A 15,238-nucleotide genomic window follows, 5' to 3' on the forward strand; every position below is an offset into this window, starting at 1 on the left:
CAAGCAGGTGTCAATCGCGACGCTCCTTTGCGTTTTGTTGGATCACGCCCCCTAATGACTGCTTCCCGCTCTACTGCTGTGTGTGCATCCCGCAGGGGCACATGATAACGCCAATAATGTTATAAATAAAATGTCTCCTGCGTTTCGAGTCCTTTATTAACAAGCGCGCCAGCAGCTCTAGCGTTAGATATCACAGCGCCTATTGGTCGAATCTTCAGTACACGAGAACTAGAGTACGAATCACTTGCAACGAATCGTTCCCCACTTTCCCCACCTGTTTCAAGAGACGAGCTCCACGCAACTCAGTTGGCCTTTCTGGCGACGACAAAAGTGAATTTCTCTCTGCAGACTCACTCCTATAACCAAGAGCCAAATTTTGACTCTCTATGTGTGCATTTTCTCCTCTGTAACATATCGTGTTCCGTCGCTCCACGACTGGCATCGTCTGCGTAAATAACCGACAATGAATCTAACAACGTTTTACCTCGCAATCCTGGCTGCCATTCTGGCCGTCGCTGCCGGCAGGAATCTTGACCTCGGGCTGCCCGTCGTGGATCTGGACGCTGATGAATTCCCTCAGATTGAAGAACAGGTAAGAGGCCAATATCAGTTCCCTTTGAAACAAATACAAAAAGTCAGTTATATTCAGAAAATGATGACATCTCCTTATTCTTAACAATGAGTTGGAACATTTTTGTGGGCAGGACTAGGTGTTCGCGGGACTGCTTATCTTCTGTTAAGTAAACATATTATTCCAATCCCAATGAAGCGTCATATACCAATTCTCCTTAGATGAAAATATCAAAATGAGCAGAGAAAATGCACTGGAGCTCGAACGTGTGCGTAATCCAACAACTTACGCGTGGCTACCCGAATTGCTACTGACTGTCTGCATTTGCGGATTATTTCTGCAGAAGATATCAAGATATCATGATTTTTTTTTTTATTGAATTGATATGTTTAAATCAAAGTTCGTTGTTTTTGTTTTTTTATTTCGCTGCGGGGAAGGGAGTTGTCATCTTTGGGCTTCACAACAGCGAATTGTTCAATCGCCAGGATTAAGTATTCTGAATGGTCATGTCTACAAAGTCTGACGTTGTAGGAAGCACATTGGAGAATTAAGATGAGAATGTTGAAATGCTGTTATTCAAGGCAGATGCTTTGACCTAGATGGGCTAATAATTGCCGCGTTTCAAAACAACATCATGAGTAGTATCCGCAGCGATTAGCTATCCTTATATTCCTGAGTGGTCCGTTCGATCATGTCTATCGAAAAGAATTGCGGCTGTCTTTTTTCTACTGCATTAATAGTCACAAAGGAGTTTTGTGATAACGCTAGGGAAGACAAAATACTTGCGTGAGAGGATAGCTATGAAGACATTATCAAACCATCGAGTGTATTCCTATGGTTTCTCTGTCATTTTTCCCGCAAACGTTGGAGGTAGGCAAATACCAAACCAACTACCAAGGAAAAAAGGCCTCGTGATCATAACAATCGGTCAGGAATGGCGAACTTCTTTGTCCTCTGCGGGCATCAATTATTATGATAGTGATACTCTGACACAATACCATTGAGAGTATGACGCTGGTCCCCTCGGGAGGATCCGTGATCATGTCTCTCTCCTCTGGGCGGCGTAACCTCGGTGGTAAAATTCACAAGATTTTTCAGGTTCAGCCACGTGGGGTTAAAGGCCCAGCGCAGTTGCGTTACAAAACAGCATTATAATCATAATTATATATCTATATTTAAACCTCTAAAATTCCATAGCACCAAATATTCTATGGGCGGTCGATAAAAATCCAAATTGATGAACTTTATTTTCAAGAAAAAAAACTTGGATGATTCTTAAAGTACATACCAATTCAGAATGAGTGTCTGTGCATATAAATTCCTCTTTTTTTCATTCTTCTTACATTTTATTACTTGCATCTTGCAATCTATGACGGTTTCATTCACAAAATATATTTCACATTTTCGTCAAATAATCTCGTCTCATAATTCAAACATCTGTAACTAGTTTCAAGTGGACTCGACTATGCGTGCAAGTTATGGACAAAACTCATTGGTTTCTACGCTGTTTTTAAATAACTTGTTTACGACTATTAAAAGATTGAATATTCGTATGTTGCCGGGGGTGTCCTATTCTTGTACCATTCCTGGCTGTATCTGATATTTCCACACCAAGCAGTCTTCAATGGCGCTATTTAGTTCATGACAACTTATTTTCATTCAATATATAGATCCAGTAAATCCCCCCCCCAAAAAAAATAAATAAATAAATGAATAAATAAAGAGAGAGAGAGAAAGGCCATCTCATACCTTTGTTATTCGTTGTTATTGCAAAAACCACTCATATTCACCTTCCTTATCAATTGAAAATGCAACAGAGAGAGAGAGAGAGTATAAAAAAAAACATATCAATTCAAATGATTTGATTAGCACTTCACATGACTTCACACGGAATTGAAAATAACCTTCGGGCACATAATACTGCGTCTGGCTATTGAGGTGGGTGTCTGGACCCGAAGAAAGCATGTTATTTGCCTTATTGCAGTAAAGGGATGGTACAGTATTGGTGGAGATGAGAATTGGGCTTTTAACTTTTTGTGAGATACCAGGAAAACACGTATGATATAGTACAGAGCATGCCATTTTAAGAGGGATTCAAAGTTTATTTGATGAAAATCGGGTTTGGAATGACTGAAACATCCAAAATCAAAGTAAAACAAAGGGCTCGTAATAAAGTGTGGGTCCTACACTTTATTAGACTCTCTATTTTTTGGATATCTCAGCCATTTCAAAACCAATTTTTATCAAATAAACGTTGAATTCATCATAGAGTTACATGCTCTTTTATATTTCATAAGAGGTTTCTCATCTCACAAAAAGTTAGAAACCTGAAATTAGGTCTCAACAAAAACTCTACAATCCCTTTAAGAAGCGAAAATCTGTCTGGTAGTCCTGTCAAAGAGAAGTGGAAGGATTTCTCTGCATGTCAATTTAGGTATGGAATATTATACCCGTGAACAATGTCAATTTATTATCCAACACGGTAGAAATATTTTCTTTCAGATTATATGCAACCAACTCAATTCATGACCTGTTTCTCTCAGAAAGAAAAAAAAATGCACTCTGCTCTGCAATGATTTAAACACTTTAGTGGCCCAGACGGGCCACCAGACCCAAAAATTAGTGTCAAGCGCTTGTGAATATAATATAATATAAATATATATATATAGCAGAGAAAGACTGCTTTGCAACTTTGAAATTATCATTGAAATATGGTTAAGAAAAAGATATGAATTTACAGGGTGTTCTTATAGTTACTTGTACAGGGCCACCAAAAGATAAATTTGGTGACCCGACACCAAACTTTAGTGGCCCCGTGCAACCACGGGTCACCGCTAATGTCAAGCAATGTATGTTTGCACGCATATGAGTGTGGGTATGTGCATGTTGTAGACCATATAGTCGTTTCGGGTTCACAGGCAGAGGTTCATTTAACAGAGTAAAGTGAAATCTTTGCAGTTGTGGGATATATTCAGTAAGTGTTCACTTAAATGACAAACCTTATTAAAGGGTGTGTACAGTTCTGGTCGAGGTGTAGATTTAGCTTTTAACATTTTGCGAGATACTCAGAAACCACTCTATGAGATGTCAAAGAGCATTCAGTTCTAAGGGGTATCAAAAGATTATTCGACGAAAATCGGTTTTGAAATGACTGAGATATCCAATAACAAGGTGAAACAAAGAGATCCTAATAAAGTTGGGGCATGTCGCCTTTTATTATTAGCACTTTTTTGGATATCTCAGCCATTTGAAAACCAATTTTCATCAAATAAACGTTGAATCCTTCTTAAAATTACATGCTCTTTCATATTTCATAAGAGGCTTTTCATTATCTCACTTAGGAATGTTCAAAACATGAATCCCTACCTCAACCAGTACTGTACAGTCCCTTTAAGTGAAGAAAAAAAATGTTTTTATACCTTCAAGGAAAAAGAACCTTTTCCTTCCCACGTGCAAATAAACACACTTTCTAAAACTGTCGTTCCGGTATGAGAGATGATAGATGGTCGATCTGACGGACGTGACTTGAACACTTTCACATCTACCGTAGATCAATTATTTTTTGTGTTCTGACCAGTGCCTATCAAAGGGGACTCTATTCTTGGCCTGCCCTATCAAAGCAGCTCAATATCCTGTCATTGCGTCGGTTGAAAATGCTGAATCAAAAGCTTTGTGTACTATATATATCATAAATTCTCTAAAGTTACATATCATCATGGCATTCAAGAGGTAAGAAAATGAATGGATGGTGCGTTTGATTTATTAGTACTTTCCAAGTCAGCAGATTACAAAAAAAGAATAAAGAAATCCCATAGTTAGATATCTTGACTATTTCAGGCTCTGTTAAGCGTTTCTACTTACATACATAATATGTTTGTACGTGTGTGTGTGTGTGTGTGCGTCTCCGCGCGCGTGAGATTATGTCAAGCAATTACAATGTTAATGAGCCAATGCGTAAATTGAAAATAAGAGAATACCCTAATTATGCCTCATTTATTTCTTCTTCTCATACTCAATCTCTCTGTCACCTGTTCGTACTGACAGTAAATTCTGTTTGTGGTGTTTCCTCATGTTTTTCTAAACGTAATTATGTTACATTAGTCTACTCCACTTTGTGTTACCTATGTGCGATACTCCCAGAGAATGCGCAGTAGACTGGGTCTGATGGGGGACATATACGATCTTGTATAGTTATATGATTGCAAAAAAGCGTGGCACGACGTGACTCTGTGAGATCTAGTACCCGTCTGAACGGTATTCAAAGTTTTATAATTGCTTTCATTTCTTTTCACATTACACATCCAGTGAAGTGAAAGGTCAATCTAGAGGGTTATTGCCTTGTAAAAAATGACAATAAAGTGTATGTGTTTGTTTGTTTATTTGTCTGTTTGTTTGCTTGCTTGTTTGTTTGTTAGTTTTTGATCGTGCAATTGAATATCCAGCGTTCAGGAATTCAGTAATCAGCAATACTTTGCCGGACATATCACATGACCCCCATTCTATAGTCTTATGAATTAGGAAACATGTTGTTAGGAGAGAGACTTGAGGTATTCGCTATTGACGATCTGGAAGAACCATGAATTAGCAATAGTGCTTGTCAGATAGGAATCTATTTTCATAAGTTTTAAAAGAATTTTGAGAAAGTGATGCGCAAAGTGTTCATATAATGGCTTCCTAGCACACAAATTCAAACACGCAGAGAGAGAGAGGGGGGGGCAGACAGTCAAATATACTCACAGAACAATGTATTATACGGCTTTAGCAAATTATCACAGTCAGGAATATTTCATATTCACACTGAAAAGTGTTAAAAACGTGTAACATCCCTGAAATCTTCCACATTTATCCGAGTTGAAGGATTCCAGGAAAAAAAGAATCATCTGTTTGAAAAAAAGCCCCAAATTCTACCATTTTTCAAGGATCAATCTTTTGTTGTCGTTTTTATTACTTTCATTGATTCACACCACACTATCGAGGACGTACACTTGCTTCTTCTTTTTTATGATTGTCAAAAGGGGTGTACCATTACTTTGGGTTTTACTTTTTTTCAGAATGATAAATACAATGCAGTTATTCTACGGAAGAATCAAGTAACTTTTCTTGAAAATGGTAGCACTGGAAATAGAGAAAACGCAGCATATATTAGACAAAAATGCTATCTGCACTTGGATGAAATATTGCACATTTTGATTGATTGAAGGAAGTATATTCGAGTAGAGAATTCTTTAGATTCTTAGTGGAAATGAAAATTACTCGAGAGAGAGACGAACGCTATTGTTCTGCACCAATGAGTTTTGGCCGACCTCAGAATCACAGCCGAAAGAGACAAACGATGTGCTTTTTTCGCGCGCTGTCTAGCTCAAGCGCATTGATTGGTTATTAATTAGATTTCTGATCAAGTCGGCACGCGCCAAGAGACACACACAACACATGGTATCGTCAAGTGCATAAAGCACGGCGTACAATTTTTGGAGTCGGTTTGCCTTTGATGTCCCTGGGATGATGAAATTACGCTCTTATTTCGAGCAATGCAACCTTTTCTCTCTTGCCAATGTAAATACATATTTTTTATATAGCCGGGCTTATTCTTGGCAGAACACGACATATCCAAGGATCATTCGTACTAACCTTTTTACCTACTTACTTTTCTCTTTGAACTTGAGGAATATGATAACTGATTCGTATTTTAGCTATTAATTAAAGCACAGAGGTTTTTGTGTTTTGTTTTGTTTTGTTTGGGTTTTTTTTAAGGACTGACATACATGTATATTCCACATTCTATCATGTCAACCAATTCATGTAACATGCCGCAAAATAGTCTACGATTGAAACTCAGTAGAGCTTAAGGACTGATAGAAATTACTTTAACTTTTGGTTAAAGAATTTGATACATAAGGATAATGCATGGTGGAAAAAGCAAAGTTGCAACGCTTCGCATTGTAATTGTATCTTCAGAATTAACTCTTCTTTGCCGACAATGGTTATTTGTATACGTATATGTTTTGAGACCGGCTGTTTTTTCGTGTGTTTGATTTCAAACTTTGTTTTCCGATTGTATGAGCAAGAGTTCTTTGACATTTTAGTTATTAGAGATATTGCCTTGTGCTTTTTAGCGCGCGTTAGCGTGGATGATACAATGTCTTTGACCTTCAGCATGTGCTCGAAAACTCAGAAAGAGAAACTCAACATAACAATACGGACGTAGCACTAAAAAAAAAAAAAATGAAAAAATTTACATTCACTTTCTTCCTCCTGTCTGTTACCACATATTTATTCCAGCCTGGAGCAATTCTTAGTAACTGAGTCATTAAAACCATGCTACGATTTCGCGTTTATATACGCACGAGAGAGTATCACCAGCAAATATATGAATATTTTATGATGGCTAGCTGAACTTGGATGGAACACGCTGAGTGTGGATTACTCACTGTCACACAATCCACAATTTACAGAGGGTTTTTTTTTTCTTGTGTGTGTGTGTGTGTGTGTACGTGTGCGTTATGCTTGCGTATTAGATAAGACAAGATCGTACCGATTTTCCTTTTTAACTTTATTCTCTCCGTAAAACCAAATTCATTTCATTCTTATAATCCAAAATTGGTTTCAAAATTGCTAGGAATGAAACGAGAGGTTGGTGTCACGCTCTGTTCCTGTCTCCTCGCCAAAGTGAATACAACCCTCGTGTAAGTCTTTGTTAGTCAGTTTGACCTTTTTATTCTTTGGTACAAGCAAACCAGGAGCCTTAATACAGGCATGATGTACATATTCCATTGAAAATGTTCATGTCTGACAACACGTCCTGCAATTGCCAATCAGACTGTTCAAGAAGTAATTGTCCTTAAATCAATTTTCAAATATCAAACGCTGTATGAAAGATTGCCATGCCTTGGAAAAAAAATCTAGCTCCTTTAAAAATTACTGGTAGTCATATTGAAAAATAGCTTGAAATTGACTCAGAGATATATATACCCTAAATAAATGAATTTATACTCCAAGGATGACTCAATAAAGAACAAGTTGATAAATCTAAACACACGCACACACAAACACACACACAATCATCAAAATAAGAGATCATAGTCTCACAAAAGGACTGAAAACCTAACATGGCAGCTGCCCGGAGTTAAGGAACATCTTAATTGTAGAAATGCCTAGTATGGTGACGATAATTATCCAGCGTTTCTCCAAGAACACTCAGTTATGGATGGATATTACATAGGTCAGGGAGGTGGGACCCATCTCCCTGCAGGTTAAACTGTTATATGACAAGAATTTTTCCAATGGATTTTACCCACTCTATTTTGTTTTTGCAACTCTCCAAGATTCTTCAATTCTGCGTTTCTATAATGTTGCCCTGTTTGTTTGTTTGTTTTTGTTTGTTTGTTTGTTTGTTTGTTTGTTTGTTTTTGGGGGGGGTTCCTTCAGGATCTGCCCTTTTCTTTAATTTGCCCACCATCACCATGATCACATTGCTAAGGCTTGAACTCTGTTTTTTACTTGCAACTAAGTTCAATTGAGTCTGAATGTATTATCTTTACTAAGGAAATATTTTTGTTGATTTCGTAGCATTTTCACATTCTTATCTCTCGTTCCTTCAGTAGGTTTTGGATATTATCTCTATTTTTATTGTTCTCATTATCATAATCATCATGATTATTATCCGGATAATTGCACTTATTTGCCTCCTTTTGTTTACCGAAGTGTTTATGCATATTTCAACATTCTCTCTAGAATACATAAACATGTGTCCCTGCAACCCCTATTCATGCCCCATGGCGAAATGGCGCCATGTCAACCAACACGCAGCATTGGTCACGTGGTGGGTAGTACTTCTGGTGGCGACGAACGACAAGAGCGTTCTTTTCACAATAGGATTTGGAGGCGTCACCATAATGACGTCAGCCTAATTGAGTGTTGCCAGTACTAGAGAACTCGACTTCATTGGGCAAAAGCTGCTGCAAGAAATGGAAAAAAAAAAATAGATTGAAAGCAAGGGGAGAGAAGGAGATGGAAAGAGAGGGAGCAATTTGTGATGGCACCAGTCTGTCTAAAGAAGCACCTTTTTTCTTTTACAAAGAGCTGAAGTTTAGAGAAAACATCGATTCAGCTATGCAGCGTGGCAAAGGTGCTACTTTTCCTTTATGTTTATCCTTTCGCGTGGGATAGTAAAGAAAAAGAGGGTTTGAGGATTCTAAAAAGTGAGTATGAAGATGAACTACACACTCATTCCATGCAGACAAAAGATTTTTGCGTAAGAGTTAAATTTATTAGTCTTAATGTGATCTGAACACGCCTCTAGAAGAACAGGCTGATCTAGATATATAACGTGAAAGAAGGAATAGATCCAGTCCTAGGGGAAAAAGAAAACTGCGGTTGTCTATTCCAGGGTTTCAGGGGATATCTTAATAAGGGTAAAACCAAAAAGTAGTCATAGATAAACTGTGTTACTACTTTGTTTTCTATATTCGATATTACGGTAGAAAAAAAAAAGAGAAAATATTTTTGGAACATTTTTTGTTAAAGAATTTGTGAAGGACGATTGAGATTAATGCGATTAAAGCGTCTATTTTTGATTGTGTGTATGTGTGTGTGTGTGTGTGTGTGGTTGTGCATGTGTGGTAAAACTGAGGGTGGTTTAAAAAAATACTCTCAAAAATAGAAAAGTAGGTCAAGTTAAATGCTGTGAAACAGACTGTGTGTTGTTTTTAAAACCATTGCCAGCATTGCGTGGGGAATCGAGATATAAGAACCTCTAAGCGGAGGTGTAGATTCGGCGTGATAAGCCCTATGATAGGTAGCACAACTCAATTACCCCAGATAAGTGTTTTGTATATTCAATGGTAGATACTTCATACTTTCAAGAAAATTATTTCTCAAGCTTCTTGTTCTATCCCATAAGGCAACATTCAAAACTATTCAACAATACAAACTTTTCTTTCTAAATCGCAAGAATTGCCACGCCACCGTTTGTGTGCCGTAATAAACATCACCATGCATTCACTGCAAAGCCGGAAAGCATAGAATACTTTTGAACTCTCAAAAACTGTTAACTCATAATTAACTCATTAACACTTGATAAACTTATTTCATTTTGTTCGCTAGAACACAAATACGATAAAAAGTTTTTTTTTTTTTAAAGTAGTGTCAGATACAGCTGCTTACAGATATCGGTCAGAACATTCATTGATAAAGTGTATATTTGCGGTATGATTCTGCAGGAGACGTAATCGGTTTTTCGTCATCTATCAAAGATGATGAATATTGCTCTTTTCTTCCCTAATCAAAAATATACAAAAATATTAGACATTACATTCAATTTTGGCCGAATTCAAATCGCCATCGATATCAAAATCAAATACTTGAAATAGGCATTCACCGAAACTTCTGTCATGCGATTTCACGATTTTTTTTTCTCTCAATCAAAGGTGTAAATGAGAGGATTCAATCACCCCCCCCCCCCAAAAAAAAAAGGAAAACATGTACGACGCTTGATTCCTGAATGTCATTGCGCCAGCCAAAGCGCAGCCAGTGGTGCAACCACTCCCTGACATACCGGATGCACGCCACGAGGCCGATACCAACGAGTCACACAACCCACGAGTCATACATCCCACGAGTGGTATAGCCCACGAGTCATACAGCCCACGAGTTATACAGCCCACGAGTCATGCAGCCCATGAGTTCGACACTGAGCGAACAAGGCCCACTAGAGGTCGTTCTCATGGGTCTTGTTTGGATTGTATGACTCGTCGGTGTCGGTCTCATGGCATGCACCCATTTGAATAACATGATGTCGAAAATTATTACCTTATAAAACTTGAAGGTTTTTACAAGCTAATTTGAATCACGTGAAAAGGCGAGTATTCAAGGAGAATCGTCGCCCATGAGTGCTTTAATTGTTACCAAATTCAGATGAAGTATTTATCACATTGGGCAGGAAAACCTATGACATCAAATAGAAAAGATTGTGTTTAAGCAGGTGAGAAACTATAATGCAATGAGCTAAAGCAAACACTACCGTGCCATATTGTATACTTATCATGTAATTACTTATCCACTCGATATGTACGCCGCTAAATTGTACTATGTAGTTGCTGTATTTCTTGTTTTGTCATTACACTTGGAGAAACAAGAACCACTGCAATATTTCCATTCTATTTATCATCTTCTACATTCCTTGTCTCCCTTTTCATTAATCAATTAGTGATTAATTGTGAAACCACAAGATGCATTTTTGCCTTTATAATGCTTGAAGATTAATCAGGGTGGATTGACAGTTGTCAGGTCTGCCATTACATAAAGTATTCTCATGCTTCTCATGTGTGGTATTCGTAACTTAATTCATTCATTCTATCAAATTACTTCAAATATTGTGGTCCTATAGTGTGATTAAAATCTTTATCAAATTAAAGCACTCACGACAGCCATTTCAGCAAACTCAAAAGTACACGTTAAAAAAAAACCCTGATATCAAAGCAAACTAGCAAACATGAACAGAAATACATTTTACATTTCAGCAGTATGATTTCGTAGGTAATAAGAGGTTTCGGTGCCTAAATGTGTGTGCGTCTGTGTGTGTTTGTGTGTTTTGTTTTTCGTTGGCATGCTGGTTGGTGAATGCTGTTGACATTTTGGGATGTTCAGTGTTGTTTGTCCATTTATGTGTTAATTGCGGGTCATTTCTCTGGGTGCACGTCACGAGACCGACACCCACGAGTCTAACAGCCTACGAGCTATACAGTCCACGAGCCATACAGCCCATGAGTTGGACGCTATTCAAAGCAAACAAGGCCCACGAGACCAACTTAAACCCCGTGGTGTATCTGTCGAACTCGTGGGCTGTTTTTACCCAGTGTTGGTCTCATGGGCTTTATTTGCCTAGTATCGAACTTGTGGGCTGTTGGAGTAGTGGCTTGTATGACTCATGGGTGTCGGTCTTGTGAAATAACCCCGTTTCTCTTCATGTTATGGTTATTTATCTGCTCAAAAAAAAAAATGTCATCATTAAGGATGATATGAGTGAGGACTCCAGACAGTCCTCTACGTTGTTCATTGCGATGTCCTTCCTTAACTGACAGTATTGAGGAGTTTTGAGTGTCCTCAGTTTCCCCTATTATTCTCGACCGGGATTCTCTTTGTCAAAGTGACATAAAGGAAAACCCTGATAATAGTGGCGGATAAGAATCTTTATCATCAAAACAAAAGAGGTCCCGCTTTGAATCCTGTCCGGTGGTTAAATCTTTATCACATAAGAAATGGTAACCCGGAAATGATGCAGTGATGTTAATGGCAGTCGACTCTTTTGAGGGCATTCCTAACATTGGCGAAGGTACCTTAATTTTGGGAACCTTCATCTCTTCATCGTCATTATCATTGTCAACATCTTCGTTATCATTATCTCTGTTGCTATTATTATGATGACCCCAACCAGAGCCTCTGCAATGATCAGTTGTAGGTGTCGATGTGACAAGTGATGCTGTTTTGCCTTACATTGGGATTAGCAGAATGTATACTATTACCTTTGTCATCAAATTCTTTATTTGTCACGGATTTTCCCAAAAGGGTAGTATTGTCTTTCTGTTACATGATACGATGCTCATTGGTGTTTCTGTTGTGTCCCGTATTCTGTCGTATCATCGACGCTACTTTTAAACTGTTACTACATGGTTGCCGCTGATCTTTCTGACAGTTATTGACAGACCCGTTTGGTTGTAATTATGATTATGATTTAGTTTGCACTATGTAATAAAGGCAATGACGACTTACAGTGAGACTAGATAGAAGATTGTAAAAAAAAAATTGTCACTTCAAACTGAAATACTTAATATACTACATGAATAGTGATGTTCTCCATTTCGTATTCAAACATCTCAAAGAGTCATTCGGTTTAATCGAGATGTCACGATGAACGGAAGAAAGACACTCTGATGAGATGAGACACTTTGAAATCCTCGAAACCAACACGGTAAGAGATAATTCAGATGTAGTTGAGTCGTCGGAGTTGGCGCTGCATTGTGAGTGTTTTCCTTCCCACGTGTCTTACCGTCTGACAAGCGGCAAGCATCAGTTCACGTTCCAGATTCCAAACAGGAAAGGAAAAAAAAAAAAACAATTCGCCAGCCGCGGAATGAAGAGTGACAGAATTGACGGTTCTTATTTGATGTATTTCAGCTCTTGCATTTCAGATTTACCAGGGACTAATACAGATTATGCCTGCTTATTCCTAGATGTCTGGAATTTCAAAAGACGTCGGTGCATGTCTATTTGTCAAAAAGTGCAAGTACATTCGATCAAGAGGTACGCTTGTCTGATTTTCTTTTTATTCTTTTCTTGTGAAAATACCTCAGATCGAGTAGTGGATGCCTGAAGTGGGATTTTAATGCGCGTTGACTGTGACGGCTGTAGGTAGAGATTGTTGGGGAATTTCACCTGTTCCTCGTTCCAACGTTCCTGTCTGTCTTTTCATGCTGTCGAATTTGGCCTGAAATGTCAGCATTATTACTCAAGAAGTCCCGGAGTCAATCGTCTCGGTGACTGGTTCGTTCTCGCTTCACTATGTGTGTACTTTATTGCCCCGGCTCCGATTGGCATTCAATGAATGTGATTTTCCTGGTTGCTCGAGAATACCAAGCGCTAGTTTGAAAGTGACAGGCTAATTCTGGTAAGCCTTGCTGATTTCCTTGAGTATAGGTTTCATTTAACAGCATGCACCATCATCATGATCACGGCAAAGCATGTCATTGCTTGCGTTATAAGACCGGCTGATGGCAAGTGACGAACAAAGAAGAATCTATACTTCTGTTTATCGACTGTACTCATGTTATCATGTATTGCGTGTAGCTATTTGAGCCCACAAACATCATGCAATATTACAGTTTTACACTTCGGGGTTTCCTGATTTATTGTTTGATTGATTGTTATTTATGCAAACGTAAAATGATATGGCAACCATTACTCACTGATGTCCTTTATTCAGTGGAACAATCAACTCCATTCCCAACCAACTGCACATCATCCTATTAAATCATCCTTTCCCTTCACAACCTTTCTTACTTCTTGAACCTAGATCATTAGGCTGTGATAGACCTCTCCAATGAAGATTTTACAATAATGCATTCTAAACGGATAAGCGTATTATGGATTTCCCATTGTGAAAACCAGGGTATATCCGTTTTATGACTACTCAGTACACGTGATAAGCACTATAATGTCAATTGCAACTTACTGACAAAATTTTCTGGATACTTTCGCTGTGAGAAATAGCACCTTTAACACTCAAGATGGATCAATTACAACGCCTGAATGAAGGCAACCTGCTTCAACACCTTCCCCCTTCGGCTGCGGAGAGACAAGCGACATTGTTTCTTTCACAGATCCTCTAAACGCTTAGCCCTGTCGACATGGTATCGATCGATATATCGTCTATCATTTGGCATCAGTCGTCTGCTAGTTGTAAGTATAAGTGACTCGCTCTCGTAGCCTTGGGTTAAAATGTGCATTTATTACGCGAAACAGCCGCCCAAATCGCCTGTCGACGAGGCCAAAGATCTTTGCATAGCGAGAGCCAAGAGAGGAGGAGAGCATTTGATTCTTTTCATCACTCCGAGCGACACAAATCCACCTCTACGAGCTTCAAACCAGCTGAAATATCGAAGCTGTAAATCCTGTATTCCTTTAGCAAATTTAGAAGCGCTGGATTGCGCTGGAAAATTTGCAAGTAGAGAAAGACAGTGAAGTGGAAGCGAACCGCTTCATCAAATTTGATCACTAGGATACCATTGCCCACATCTCATGAAATGAAATCTGAATCCTTCACGCGTGTTAACAACACTTTCATCTACCATAGATTAAGTAATAAAAAAAGAAAGTGATGCATGTTCTTCAGCACAAAAGATCAGCGACACATTAAATCACAGGCCTGAATGTATGAAAACTCTGGAAATATTAAATTAACATTCGATATTCTTTTCCGGGATTCTGGAAAGAGATCAAATTTCTGTGATTGAAAAACGTTAATGCTAAACACCTATTGGTTTTAAATTTAATCAATTCAATTCAATTCAAATCATTTATTGTCATGCGCTCAGGCATGGAAATTATCTTAACAGTCTCCAAATATACAAGCATACAAATATCTAGAAGGAAATAGAACAATATAACTAAATGACAAGTACTCACCAATGACAAAAAGAAAATGCATAATTCAACTCATTAGATTATTGCACTTGATCCTAAAAGGCTGCACATATGTTTCTGTTCCAAATAATTCTGATTTGAACAGTTTGTTAAATACAGCTATAATGAAAACAACACGCATGGATCGAGACCCCACCAACATAACACCTGGAACACACTTTCACACTCACAAACACACACACACACACACCGTTTGAACCCTTTAAAGAAATCATCGCAGTTATTATGCAGTTAATGTTTAAAGGGATGGTACAGATTTTGTTGAAATGGGAATTCAGATGTCAAATAATTCTTAAGATAATTATTTATTTAAATATCAATCAGAATAAAATTCTACGAGGAATCAACAGTTTACTTGAGGAAAATCCAAGATAGAGGAAAATCCAAGATAGAGTAAACGAAAGTAATCGTAATAAAAGGTGGTCTTACCCACCTTTCATTAGGACTTCTTTGTGTTTGTACATCTCAGTC

At 38.1% G+C, this 15,238-nt stretch overlaps 1 protein-coding gene across 1 annotated transcript in view; it reads left to right on the forward strand.

Annotated features, from left to right (window-relative positions):
- The first annotated feature begins 211 nt into the window (after positions 1-211).
- LOC140239014 (uncharacterized) overlaps positions 212-15,238 on the forward strand; it is a 58,350-nt gene continuing 43,323 nt past the window's right edge. Inside the window, exon 1 of the mRNA XM_072318911.1 lies at positions 212-592. Within this exon, the coding sequence (XP_072175012.1) occupies positions 464-592 (129 nt within the window). The 5' untranslated portion in view covers positions 212-463. The remainder of the gene's footprint in view (positions 593-15,238) is intronic.

Source organism: Diadema setosum, chromosome 15 (genome assembly GCF_964275005.1).
Source record: "Diadema setosum chromosome 15, eeDiaSeto1, whole genome shotgun sequence".
Taxonomy (NCBI): domain Eukaryota; kingdom Metazoa; phylum Echinodermata; class Echinoidea; order Diadematoida; family Diadematidae; genus Diadema; species Diadema setosum.